Raw genomic sequence first — 14,715 nt, forward strand, 5'->3', positions numbered from 1 at the left:
CATTTTTGCACATTGATGAGTGCAGATCATAATTCCTTCCTTCTGGTGTCCAGTATTCTGCATTCTATCCATTCTTGCCATTCCAATTTTGTGTCCAAATATGGATTTAGTGGTTTGGCACTGAATCATTACGCCAGAAACATGATAAAGGCTGCCTCTGGTGTAGTGGATGGAGCGCCTACCCAGAGAGTGGAAGGTTGGTGGTTCGATCCCCAGGCCACATCATACCAAAAGACTTGTAACATGACTGGCGCTCAACAATACAGGGATAAGACATGGACTTGCAGGCTCGGAGTATAATGGAGTATAAAGGAGTACAATGTGTCAGAGTGAAGTGTCCATGTAAAATTGTGGCATGGTAGTCCGGACTTGTAGAAGCAGACACACACGTGCTTGCACTTCACAATATATGAGGCCCGTGAAGATCCGGGGTAGAATAGGTCATCAGCAACCCATGCTTGTCGTAAAAGACGAATATGCTTGTCGTAAGAGGCGACTAACGGAATCGGGTGGTCAGGCTCACTGTCTTGGTTGAAGCATGTCATCGATCCCAATTGCGTGGATAGATGCTCATGTTGTCAATCACTGGATTGTCTGGTGGAGACTCGATTACTTACAGACCGCCGTCATATAGCTGGAATATTGCTGAGTGAGGCAAACAAACAAACACTATATATGAGCAAGAGTAGTGAAATTATGTTGGAACGTGACGTTAAGCCCCATTTCACCTCACTGCAGAACCACAGGTTTGTTTAGAAAGCCTGGAATATTACTGGTTTCAAAACCACAAACAATGTCAGCACCATGCATGATTTCATGGGTTTCACCAAAGTGGTAAATGTCTGAGACCTGCATCACTTCGGGCTTTACTCCCACATCAAGGTGATAGTGATACATCCAGCATAAAATACTATTAAAGCTGCATTAAACCCAACTCACTCGCAAACAAACAATATATGACATTTGAGTCTGTTGATGAGATGTCAGGATGAATGCCAACCAAACAGTATATCAGGAATTTTCAGAAAAAGTTACCATTTTTTCTGAAAAAAAATATGAAAAAATGACCACTCTCGTATCATGTTGTATACTTGCACAAACAAATTAGATCACTGTTAACAAGGCTATAAAAATGATTGATTTAGTGTGATTAGTGTTTAGCTAAGGATGTCCTGTTCATCCAGGTCACTGTGATATGTCTCCCATCATGTTTGCCCGTTTCAATGGTTAGCTTCATTTGTTGTAGGTGTCGTTTGTGATGCGCGAGGAGGTGGAGCGTCACCACAGGTCTGGTGTGAATGCGTTACAGTTTGATCCACTGCTCAACAGACTGTACTCTGCAGGGCGAGACTCCATCATCCGGATATGGAACACAAGAACAAACAAGGCAAGAATTTGTTGTACATATTCATATATATCATTATATATAGAAACACTCCATCCATCCGTCACTTAACTCAAGAGCCATTATTATAACCCCGACCTTTTAGGTCTGGGGTATATAGTTATACCAACATGACCAAGGTTCCGTCCATCCGAAAACTTTGTCCTTGCAATTTCTCTTAAACTATTCAGTGGATTCATCTCAAACTTAGTACATATAATCCGTGTCATATGGAGGGGTGCAGTCAATGAAAAAAAATTGTTTTTTTTAATGAATTTTTCAAACCCTAACCCTATCCATTATTTAACATGTTTAAATTGAAACTACTGACACACTAGGCGGGTCGGGGGTATTAGTAAGCCACGCTCACTTTTGCCCTTGTTTATCTTGACTTGCTCAGAGGCTGATATTTGGCCCCAAGTCTACATTTCCCAATTCAGGATTAAAAAATTCCCATTATTTGTTTGGTAGAGATAACCTGTATTTCACTGGTAACAGGACCGATAATTAGGAAGAGGTTTTAAGGCTTAGTTTAAATTATTAAGTTGAATACAATCTCCAAAAACACTGTCAAATGCATCTAAATTTAAGAATTACAGATTTTTCCCCCCATTTGCCTGCCCAGGGACTTAGTTTAGAATCCCTTGTAAATCCCTGTTCACTAACAACTATCATTAGTTTATGGACAAGTAGTTTATAGGTTGCTTGGTGTATGATCCGAAATGCTAGTCAAGGTGAGAAAGTTTTCCATAGTCATGTTTGTGTTGTGTGTTACAGGACCCCTACATTCTGTCCATGGAGCATCACACTGACTGGGTGAACGACATCGTCCTCTGCTGTAATGGCAGAACATGTAAGCTCCGATCATTCAAATGTTGAAAAGAAATTAAGATCTTATGTCTTGAACGTGTGAAACAAGCACAGCCAAGTCTTTGATAGGCATTGAGAAGTTGGAAGAGCATGGAGACATGACACTTTCATGGATAACAACTTTATTGTTTGTCACGATATTTGGGACTATTCCTTGCCCTTTTGTCATCATTTTCCTGATGTTGTTAAAGAAGTTGTTATCCATAACTCTGTGGGTGGCATGGGTGGCCCACTTGTCTACATCTTCCCAAGGCAAGGGAGTTAACTGACTAAAAACGTCCAGTTTCCACCCTTGCCGAACTTGGCTGGTATTATGGAGTTACATTTTGGCTGGACTAACGAGTCTATGCATAGTCCAATCAAAATCGGGCAACGAAATCGAAATCCGGTTCGTAAACTGTTGTGCAGATTTCGGTTGATTGCAGGATTTGCAAAGCATGTGCACCGCCAACTCGTTGTCAAGAGATACTTTCCAAATCTTTTCATGTTTTTAATCAAGGTGCTCACGCATTGCGTGATGTAAGACCCGTTTTATCACAACATAGACCTTGATTATCGATCAGATCGTCTTTACTGGGCGCCACTGTTTTGTTTCAAGCAAATGCAAGTGATACGAGAGATGGAATCTGATTGGTCTGAAGGAGAGGCTTAGAAGGGTCGTAACTCATAATAGCCACTGGTGGCGCTAGGATAGAGCCCAGTAATACCAGCCTAGTTCGGCAAGGGTGGAAACTGGACTTTTAAAGTCAGTTAACTCTCTTGCCTCGGGAAGATGACTTGTCTAAGACTCAGCAATTCACTGTGAAGAGTTGTGACCCCTGGGCACACCAGAAACCCATGGTCGCCTGCTCGAATTCTGGATTGCCTTGTTTATGTTTCTAGGTTTGTCAGCACCGTACCCGTGCTCGTGGGTATCGTGAAAGTGGTCAGCATCTTTGTTTGTTTGTATGGTGTTTAACGCTGCACTCAGCAATATTCCAGCTATATTATGGTATGTAAATAAACGAGTCTGGACCAGACAATCCAGTAATTGTCATCATACGCATACGATGACATGCATGAACCAAGTAAGCAAGCCTGACCACCCCATCCTGTTAGCTGCCTCTTAGGACAAGCATAGTCGCCTTTTAGGCAAGCATGGGTTGCTGAAGACCTATTCTAACCCGGATTTCACGGGTCTGTCAACATCTAAGACCTGCATAACTTTGGCTTTCCTCTCGCATCAAGCTGACACATTGTGATGTGACAGGAATGCTGTTCAAAGCTGCATGAAACCCAGATCACACACTCACTTACAAATGTGTCATGTCTTGCAAAACAACCACATGAATGATGATGTATTCTCTTCATAATCCTTCACCTGATAAATAAGTCTTCAGCATCCCATGCTTGCCATACAAGGCGACAGTGCTTGTTGTTAGAGGCGACTAACGGGATCGGGTGGTCAGACTCGCTGACTTGGTTGATGCATGTCATCGTATCCCAATTGCGTTGATCGATGTTCATGATGTCAATCACTGGATTGTCTGGGGGCACAGGTGGCCCAGTCGTCTAAGGCGCCACGATTTGCTGTGCAGAGTTGCGTCCCTTGGACACGCCAGAAACCTATGATATTGGTTTGCCCCAATTATGTCAGCACCATACCCGTGCTTGTGGGTTTCACCGAAGTTGTGAACGTCTGAGACCTGCATCACTTCGGGCTTTCCTCCCACATCAAGCTGACACGCCGTGATATAACTGGAATACTGTTAAAAGCGGCGTTAAACCCAACTCACTCACTCACTCACTGGATTGTCTGGTCCAGACTCCATTATTTACAGACCGCCATCATATAGTTGGAATATTGCTGCATGCGGTGTTAAACAACAAACAAACAAACCTGATAAAGGGGCAAGAAGTAACCCTGAAACATCGTTACAAACATTAAACTATTGTTAAAGTGTCATGTCTTCAAAATTAGCCGCTTGGGAGAAGCAGGTTTAATGGGGAGATTAAGGTGTCATGGTCAGGTGACCTTTATGTGTAATTTCCCATGATGACAATATCTGATGAACATGACTGTTGGTGTTTCAGTAATCTCCGCCTCCAGTGATACAACTGTCAAAGTATGGAACGCTCATAAAGGGTTTTGCATGTCAACGTTACGGACACATAAGGTAGGTCTTCATTACTTGGATGCGTGTATAAGATCGTCAAGCGGCAACTAAAACATCAAACTTCAGTCATGTACACACAACTAACTTGCTCAACACCTTTTCATAGAATATTAAACTTGAATATCTTTATGTTTTATGATGAGATTTAATTGCTTTAAAGTGACCTGTTATTAGGCATGTAAATATTTAAAAAAAATTGGTCACTAATCATGCAAACGCTTTATCATGTTTATAAATGAAAAACTATATCACACCTGGTACATGGGTATTCATTAATTTTTTAACTTATCCTTTCTCACACTGTGCATTTCTTCTTTCAATCCTATATGGAAACTTCCTTGAACAAAGTTTCCAGCTTCTAAAAAAACAAATCACCCGAACACATCCCAGCATCAACATGGTCACCACCCAAACAAATGGGTCAAGCACTGTAATTTTATGCATATCGACCTACACAACCTGATCACATGATTACTCCTGCCACGCCATTCTCTTTCTCATCGCCACACAGTGGAGACGTGCACTGAATGTTTTACCGAATATAATTTTTTATGCTGAATTACCTCCAACATTGTATAGATTTACGTTACAATCTGAGTGATGATGAGCCAGGAACCTTTTCCAACACTGACCCTCACGAATTATCTTGTGACTGCCATGGCCAGTGCAGTGTTGACAAGCATTGATCATTGACACCGTGACATAACTCAACTGTTCAAAGTGGCATACAAACCATAGTGACACACACTCATATATATTGTATGGAATGCTAAGGAGTCATCTATGTTACAGGATTATGTGAAGGCGTTAGCGTATGCGAGAGACCGAGAGCAGGTGGCATCTGCTGGACTAGATCGAGCCATCTTCCTGTGGGACGTCAACACTCTGACTGCCCTCACTGCATCTAACAACACTGTCACCAGTGAGTACCAACATCTAGGGGTGTAACCATAGATCAAACACTGTCCCCAGTGTAACCATAGATCAAACACTGTCTCCAGTGTAACCATAGATCAAACACTGTCCCCAGTGTAACCATAGATCAAACACTGTCTCCAGTGTATACCAACATCTACTAGGGGTGTAACCATAGATCAAACACTGTCTCCAGTGTAACCATAGATCAAACACTGTCTCCAGTGTAACCATAGATCAAACACTGTCTCCAGTGTATACCAACATCTACTAGGGGTGTAACCATAGATCAAACACTGTCTCCAGTGTAACCATAGATCAAAACTGTCCCCAGTGTAACCATAGATCAAACACTGTCTCCAGTGTAACCATAGATCAAACACTGTCCACAGTGTAACCATAGATCAAACACTGTCTCCAGTGTAATCATAGATCAAACACTGTCTCCAGTGTATACCAACATCTACTAGGGGTGTAACCATAGATCAAACACTGTCTCCAGTGTAACCATAGATCAAAACTGTCCCCAGTGTAACCATAGATCAAACACTGTCTCCAGTGTAACCATAGATCAAACACTGTCCACAGTGTAACCATAGATCAAACACTGTCTCCAGTGTAATCATAGATCAAACACTGTCTCCAGTGTATACCAACATCTACTAGGGGTGTAACCATAGATCAAACACTGTCTCCAGTGTAACCATAGATCAAAACTGTCCCCAGTGTAACCATAGATCAAACACTGTCTCCAGTGTAACCATAGATCAAAACTGTCCCCAGTGTAACCATAGATCAAACACTGTCTCCAGTGTAACCATAGATCAAACACTGTCCACAGTGTAACCATAGATCAAACACTGTCCCCAGTGTAACCATAGATCAAAACTGTCCCCAGTGTAACCATAGATCAAACACTGTCTCCAGTGTAACCATAGATCAAAACTGTCCCCAGTGTAACCATAGATCAAACACTGTCTCCAGTGTAACCATAGATCAAACACTGTCCACAGTGTAACCATAGATCAAACACTGTCCCCAGTGTAACCATAGATCAAACACTGTCTCCAGTGTAATCATAGATCAAACACTTATCATCATTCAGACCCAGATGCGTGATTAACACAAGACATTTATGTGAGTAGAATAGCTTCTTCAGTGACAGAAGTAGACCATGTATTGTGTTGTTTGCAGCGTCCAGCCTGACCGGGAACAAGGACTCCATCTACAGCCTGACAATGAACCCTCCCGGGACTGTCATCGTGTCAGGCTCCACGGAAAAGGTGCTCCGAGTTTGGGACCCGCGCACATGTCAGAAACTAATGAAGTTGAAAGGGCACACGGACAACGTCAAAGCATTGGTTCTAAACCGTGATGGAACACAGGTAGGATGACACCCTTTCCTCACAATCATTTGATAAAGCACTGGATTCTCTCATAGTTAACAACAACAAAACATTTACTTGACATTATGGATGTCCTGAGACAAAGGTAATTATTATTTTCCTGCAATTTATGTCTTGTTTTCCATATCCATAACAGGGTGAAAACAGCTCGCCAAAACACAACCTAGAAGCCAGTCACCCATTCCAACCCTTGAATGTCCTCTTGCTTCAACTTGCTATGTACGAGATGGGGATCCTCCCTTCTCCACCTGTAGGGATGCTGCAGTGACACTTATGCCTGTTCCAGTGGTGCCTTCAGCTGATCCAGTGACACCTATGCCGGCTCAAATGGTGCCTGCGCTGATCCAGTGACACGTATGCCGGCTCCAATGTCACCTGCACCTGATCCAGTGACACGTATGCTGTCGCCAATGTCACCTGCGCCTGATCCAGTGACACGTATGCCGGCTCCAATGTCACCTGCACCTGATCCAGTGACACTTATGCCGGCGCCAATGTCACCTGCTCCTGATCCAGTGACACGTATGTCGGCTCCAATGTCACCTGCAGCTGATCCAGTGACACCTATGCCGGCTCCAATGTCACCTGCACCTGATCCAGTGACACGTATGCCGGCTCCAATGTCACCTGTGCCTGATCCAGTGACACGTATGCCGGCTCCAATGTCACCTGCACCTGATCCAGTGACAGTTATGCTGTCGCCAATGTCACCTGCGCCTGATCCAGTGACACTTATGCCAGCTCCAATGGTGCCTGCAGCTGGTCCAGTGACACTTATGCCGGCTCCAATGGTGCCTGCACCTGATCCAGTGACACCTATGCCGGCTCCAATGGTGCCTGCAGCTGGTCCAGTGACACTTATGCCGGCTCCAATGTCCCCTGCACCTGATCCAGTTACACGTATGCCGGCTCCAATGTCACCTGCACCTGATCCAGTGACACCTATGCCGGCTCCAATGGTGCCTGCACCTGATCCAGTGACACCTATGCCGGCTCCAATGGTGCCTGCACCTGATCCAGTTACACGTATGCCGGCTCCAATGTCACCTGCACCTGATCCAGTGACAGTTATGCTGTCGCCAATGTCACCTGCGCCTGATCCAGTGACACTTATGCCAGCTCCAATGGTGCCTGCAGCTGGTCCAGTGACACTTATGCCGGCTCCAATGGTGCCTGCACCTGATCCAGTGACACCTATGCCGGCTCCAATGGTGCCTGCAGCTGGTCCAGTGACACTTATGCCGGCTCCAATGTCCCCTGCACCTGATCCAGTTACACGTATGCCGGCTCCAATGTCACCTGCACCTGATCCAGTGACACCTATGCCGGCTCCAATGGTGCCTGCACCTGATCCAGTGACACCTATGCCGGCTCCAATGGTGCCTGCACCTGATCCAGTGACACTTATGCCGGCGCCAATGTCACCTGCAGCTGATCCAGTGACACTTATGCTGGCTCCAATGGTGCCTGCAGCTGATCCAGTGACACTTATGCCAGCTCCAATGGTGCCTGCAGCTGATCCAGTGACACTTATGCTGTCTCCAATGGTGCCTGCAGCTGATCCAGTGACACTTATGCCGGCTCCAATGGTGCCTGCAGCTGATCCAGTGACACTTATGCTGTCTCCAATGGTGCCTGCAGCTGATCCAGTGGCACTTATGCCAGCTCCAATGTCACCTGCAGCTGATCCAGTGACACCTGTGCCGGCTCCTATGGTGCCTGCAGCTGATCCAGTGGCACTTATGCTGTCTCCAATGGTGCCTGCAGCTGATCCAGTGACACTTATGCCAGCACCAATCTTACCTGCAGCTGATCCAGTGACACTTATGCCGGCTCCTATGGTGCCTGCAGCTGATCCAGTGGCACTTATGCTGTCTCCAATGGTGCCTGCAGCTGATCCGGTGACACTTATGCCAGCTCCAGTGTCACCTGCAGCTGATCCGGTGACACTTATGCCAGCTCCAATGTCACCAGCAGCTGATCCGGTGGCACTTAATCCGGCTCCAATGTCACCTGCAGCTGATCCAGTGACACTTATGCCGACTCGATTGTCACCTGCAGCTGATCCGGTGGCACTTGCTCCGGCTCCAATGTCACCTGCAGCTGATCCAGTGCCAGTTATGCTGGCTCCAATGTCACCTGCAGCTGATCCAGTGACACTTATGCCGGCTCCAATATTGCAGATGCGTTTCACTAATGTCTACCTCTAGGGAGAGGGCAAACTAAGTTGGAAGTACTTGTCCCTCTATTCCGTTCACGTCTTGTGAGTAAATATGTTTCAACCAAACCTGTGCTTGTGTTTTTCAGTGTTTGTCTGGTAGCTCCGATGGCACTATCAGGTTGTGGTCACTTGGTCAACAGCGGTGTGTGGCCACGTTCAGGGTACACAACGAGGGAGTGTGGGCATTACAGGTGAGTCCAAAGGTCACAACAGTCTCATGTCTTCACACCGTGACAGAGACTTCATTCAGCTACTATAGGTCCTTTCTTCAGTACACTGCATACAGTAATTGGTTTGGTTTGTTTATTGTTTAACGCCGCACTCAGCAATATTCCAGCTATATGACGGCGGTCTGTAAATAATCGAGTCTGGACCAGACAATCCAATGATTGATATCATGAGCATCGATCCACGCAATTAAGACCGATGACGGCATCAACCAAGTCAGCGAGCCTGACCACCCGATCCCCTTAGTAGCCTTTTACGACAAGCAAAGTCGCCTTTTACGGCAAGCATGGGTTGCTGAAGACCTATTCTACCGTGGAATCTTCACGGGTTCATACAGTAATTTGCACATATTGTCTTGAAAATGTGTATTCACTTTTCAGTATTGTTGTTTATACCAAGGCAACGGTTCTTTGTTTTCCTGTTTATGTATTCAAACGACACCTAAAGACAGTGATTAGAAAACATATGTTTGATCACTCCTCGATCTTTGATCATGTATGTTGATTATAAAAATAAAGGTATATAACAACATAAACTAAACTAAAGGTAAGTCTGTTTTGCGTACTAACAATGAATACCTATTGAAAGATTTATCACATTACTTATTATATGCTTGTGAAAAACGAAAATCGTTTGTAATGAACTGACAGAGTCCTTGTGAGTTTGTATATTATATGTATTTGTGTATCCATGTATTGTATCACCTACTTGCTGTGTGTATGTGGTTCTTTATATGGGCCTAAGGCTTTCATGCAAATAAACATCTTCTTAACAAAAGTTAACTGATGATGATGATGAGTTGCTCTGTTTCAGGCTAATGAATCCTTCTCGATTGTGTATTCCGGTGGCAGGGACCGCCAGATCTGGGCAACAGACATCAAGAACCCAGACAATAGAACTCTTATTTGTGAAGAAAAGTTTCCAGTTTTAAAAGTAAGTAATCAGTGTGGAGTTATTGTTTTTTCGAAAATGGAATATAATCCTAGTGTCTTTTTGTAAGTAATTTGTACTGAGTGGGGAGTCCTTTACCATATATTTAAATACACCGTATTTTCTTTTGCAACCTGGTACTGTACAGGTATGTTCAATTCTAGGGACATTTTGACATGCTGACTGCAAGTGGATGTTAGTGTGATCAGTACCACAAGACTGCTTCTGTGGTCTAGTGGATAGAGCATTGGACCTCCAGACTGGAAGGTCGGTGGGTTGATCCCAGGCTGTGTCATACCAAAAGATGTTAAAAGATGATTCTTGTTACGCTGCCTGGTATCAGATATTGAGGTGATGAAAAAGAAGACTGGTCATCTCAGAGTCCCTATACTGTGTCAGAGTGGGTTGCCCATGTCAAGCTTCTACATGCTATCTCAGTGGGCTAGCACTATAAAAGTGGCATCAGTCTGTTCTAGTACAAGCAGCCACACACACTCGCATGTACGTCACTATATAAGTGCAGTAATCTTGAATGCAACCCAATTTCACCTCAACTCAACTCAACTCAACTCAACTCAACTCTCCTCAGAACCACAACTTTAATATATTCCGGCTTACATCTACAGAATGCTGTGGAGACACTAACTGTATAGCTCACTGTGTTACTTGACCCCATGGGGATACCTAGTCGGGCTGGGACAATTCCAAATTTACTACCCGGGTACCCACCCCTTATTATCCGACCCTACCCGGGTACCCAATGTAAGTCTCAAGAGATACAAAATGTCCGATTGGGAATATTTTTACCACAGCATTTCCAAAACGTATTTAGATGCATGTATTTAACAGTCTGGTCATGCATACACTGAAGTTGACTTAAGTTATATTTTTATTCAACCACATGAAAAGTCAGAAGGTATGGGTGCACAGTCAGAAAGAAATGCCAACATTAGTGACTTGAAGTGTAAACATAGAGTTCCAGATAATTTTTGTCATTAAACAATAAATCAAGTGACTTACCACGGGTCCGGGTAGTCCTGCTCAGTACCCACCCGACCCGGGTACCCTAGTTACCCGTCACAGCGCTAATTCCTAGGGTAGAAGTGGCCCCCAGCTGGCTTAGAGATGACCTCATGGATTGGGCGGTCAGGCGTGTACACTTTGTTACTAGTGTGCCATTATGCCCCAACAGCATGAGATAGGAATGACGGGATTGTTTGGTGTAAAGCTGGAATATTTAGGAGTGTGTTGTTAAATAAACAAATGACTCTGGATTCTGGTGTCCACCCTAGATGGTCTTATCGTTCATGTGTCATCAGGTTCGTTATAGTATTGAAACATTATGTTTTTGTTTCCTTTCAGCTTGAACTCCACACGGAGCAGCCATCGTTATGGGTGGCCACTACCGACTCCAGTATTAGGAACTGGGTAGGATATGCTCAGCCTTATTGTTCTTTGGAATCTTCATGTACTGTAGGGACCGCCTCCGTGGTCTAGTGGTAGAGTGTTCGCCCGGAGAGCGGAAGGTCTGGGGTTCGATCCCCGGCCGTGTCATACCAAAAGATGTTAAAAGATGGTACTTGTTGTTACCCTGTCTGGCGCTCGGCATTAAGGGGCTTAAACAAGGACTGGTCGGCTCGGAGTCAGTATTCTGTGTCTGAGTGGGTTATTCATGTTAAACTGCGGCATGGTATCTCAGTGAGCTAGCACTTTAAATCGGCATCAGTCCGGACTAGTACAAGCAGCCACACAAACACACACACGTACATGCACATCGCTATATAAGTGCAATGATCTTGGACGCGACGTTAAACCCCATTTCACCTCACCTCATGTACTGTAGTGTCCCACTGTTTAGTACATTACATGGTGTGGAAATATGGCAGTGTGCACTGGGTCTATCAGTTGCATCAGATCTATCAGAAGTCTCTGTTGTCTTGTGGATAGAGCTCTTCCTGGGGAGCGAAGGGACAATGTTGCAATCCTTAGTCACACCATACCAAAAGATGTTAAAGTATAGTACTAGTTGCTACCCTGTCTGGGTGTTGAAGGGGCGGTCGGGTAGCCTAGTGGTTAAAACGTTCGCTCGTCATGCTGAAGACCCGGGTTCGATTCCCGACATGGGTACAATGTGTGAAGCCTATTTCTGGTGTCCCCCGCCGTGATATTGCTGGAATATTGTAAAAGCGGCGTAAAACCATACTCACTCACCCTGGGTGTTGAACAAGGGGCTAAAACAAGGAGTGGTCAGCTCAGAGTCAGTATACTGTGTCTGACAGAGATGTTCATGTTAGACTGCAGCATGGTATCTCAGTAGGCTAGATGTATAAAACCAGCATTAGTCTGGACTGTTAACAACACAAACAATCGGAACCATGTGCAAGCACATCGTTATATAAGTACTATAATCTTGAACATGACATTAAGCCTTTTTTCACCTCACCTGTAGAGTTGTGTCCCTTAGCCATGCCAGGATCTGCTGCTGACAGGCCAAATTCCTCCTGATTATGATCTATTGTCTGTCAGCACCATATCTACTGGTTCCCTTAAAGTTGTAAACATCTACAATCTGTCTCACCTTTGGCTTTCCTCTCACTTTAAGCTATCACGCCGCGAAATAACAGAAATAATGTTTACTAGGTGTCAGTGATTTAAACACATGTAATGCTCCTGTATAGTTGCTGGAGTCAGTGTTTTGTGTGAAGTTAAACTATTAACTCAATGTTTGAATCATATTTCAGCCAATCAAAGTCCCCAATGCCAGAACATCAGGAGAATATGACAATGAGAGTTACCATCCTGCTTTTACACAGCCTGATTTTACCATCAAAGGTACGCATTGTATTTTTTTGGATGTAATTTATTGTAGAGCTAGCTATCTGATATTTTATTTTATTTGATTTTTTATCTTACCTTTTAACTATTTATTTTATTAACTAAAGATTTTTAGTATTTAAATAAAACATGGTATCTCACCTCCATCGCAGAATGTTGAGATCTGATTGGTTCATGTGATCTTTATAAAATACTATGCCGCCTGGGAGGGAAATACATTTCTGAGCAGGAGAATACACCAATTATACCCCACCCTGAAGACAACAGGCCGCACATGGATTTCTGAGCTGGAGAAAAAGTCTCTTGGATCCCAATATGAAGCAGAAAGCTGCACATTTACCAATCAATGAAAGTCACGTGACACAGCACCCCTCACTAGGTTATAAACCACTCGCCTCCGGCTTGCGGTAAAAAAACAAACACGGGATGCATAAAATCACATTTACAGTGTTATGCTACAACTTATACTACAGTCAATAATACAAATGTATGATAAATAATTATACTATGACTAAATACAGAATTCATTCTAAAGATAAATAATGAGGCAATAAGATGTTTATACAGAGTTGTGTTGTGGACGGTGACAGAAAGGGTATTTCGCGATAAAAGGATTCTGCAGGTTGTCTCTTTATTATCTTGACCTGTGAAGATTCCGGGGTAGAATTGGTCTTCAGCAACCCATGCTTGCTGTAAAAGACAACTATGCTTGTTGTAAGAGGCAACTAACAGGATCGGGTGGTCAGACTCGCTGACTTGGTTTGAAGCACGTCATCGATCCCAATTGCGTGGATCGATGCTCATGATATCAATCACTGGATTGTCTGGTCCAGACTGGATTATATACAGACCGCCGTCATATAGCTGGAATAGTGCTGAGTGCGACGTAAAACAACCATCCAACTATATTATCTGCAACGTAAGATACTAACTTTATCCATCTTTCATGTATACATTTTGAAAATGTTGTTGGCAGTATGGTTGACAGCTTCATAAAAAAAGGAAATCTTTCAGTTTTCGTCATGTCGAAAATACTTGACCTTGATGGTTTGTCTATGTGATAGGTTCTGGTATTTAACTTCTCTGTCATGTGGTGTACTCTCTTCTTTACAGGAGGTCCAAGTATTCGTCAGTACTACGTGTTAAACGACAAACGTTTCATCCTGACAAAAGACACAGATGATTGTGTTGCATTGTGGGATGTTTTAACGGTTAGTGACTATTCATATTTTACATCCATATTAAATTAAAGGGACTTTTCAGACAGATTTGATTTCTGTTCGATATTCAGCCCCAACTCTGAAGCAATTTTCAGTAAAACTTCCCAAATTGGAATAAGACATTATGTTATCAGGTTATGTTTTAGACTTATCCTATCTCACACTATGCATTTCTTCCTTCTTTCAATCCACTGTAACAGCCATGAAAACACCTGTGGTACCATCCCCTCCCGGAAGGACGTTTGCGCAGTCATGTTGAAGGACCAGCCTTATCAGGACTACCATTCTCGTGCAGGCTTCTACCGTTATACCTATTTAAACTGTTATATCAGATCGTCTTGACTGGACGCCACCATTTTCTTTGAAGTAAATGCAAGTGATATCAGAGGTGGAATCAGTTTGGTCAGTAGGAGGGACATAGAAGGGACTTATCTGGTAATAGCCACTGGTGGCTCTACAATGGAGCCACAAAATTCCAGCCAAGGGTGGAAACTAAACTTTTATTGTCAGTTAACGCCTTTGCCTCGTGAAGATGCCCTTTTCTACACAT

At 43.8% G+C, this 14,715-nt stretch overlaps 1 protein-coding gene across 1 annotated transcript in view; it reads left to right on the top strand.

Moving 5' to 3' along the window:
* Window positions 1–14,715, top strand: part of LOC125378565 (WD repeat-containing protein 48-like) — a 30,570-nt gene that overhangs the window by 1,773 nt on the left and 14,082 nt on the right. Inside the window, exons 2-11 of the mRNA XM_048394016.1 lie at window positions 1,247–1,387; window positions 2,162–2,237; window positions 4,328–4,410; window positions 5,203–5,332; window positions 6,520–6,710; window positions 9,039–9,143; window positions 9,994–10,113; window positions 11,473–11,538; window positions 12,852–12,942; window positions 14,059–14,156. Of these exons, the coding sequence (XP_048249973.1) occupies window positions 1,247–1,387; window positions 2,162–2,237; window positions 4,328–4,410; window positions 5,203–5,332; window positions 6,520–6,710; window positions 9,039–9,143; window positions 9,994–10,113; window positions 11,473–11,538; window positions 12,852–12,942; window positions 14,059–14,156 (1,101 nt within the window). The remainder of the gene's footprint in view (window positions 1–1,246; window positions 1,388–2,161; window positions 2,238–4,327; window positions 4,411–5,202; window positions 5,333–6,519; window positions 6,711–9,038; window positions 9,144–9,993; window positions 10,114–11,472; window positions 11,539–12,851; window positions 12,943–14,058; window positions 14,157–14,715) is intronic.

Source organism: Haliotis rufescens, unplaced genomic scaffold, assembly GCF_023055435.1.
Source record: "Haliotis rufescens isolate VD_foot unplaced genomic scaffold, xgHalRufe1.0.p SCAF_1, whole genome shotgun sequence".
Classification (NCBI taxonomy): Eukaryota; Metazoa; Mollusca; class Gastropoda; order Lepetellida; family Haliotidae; genus Haliotis; species Haliotis rufescens.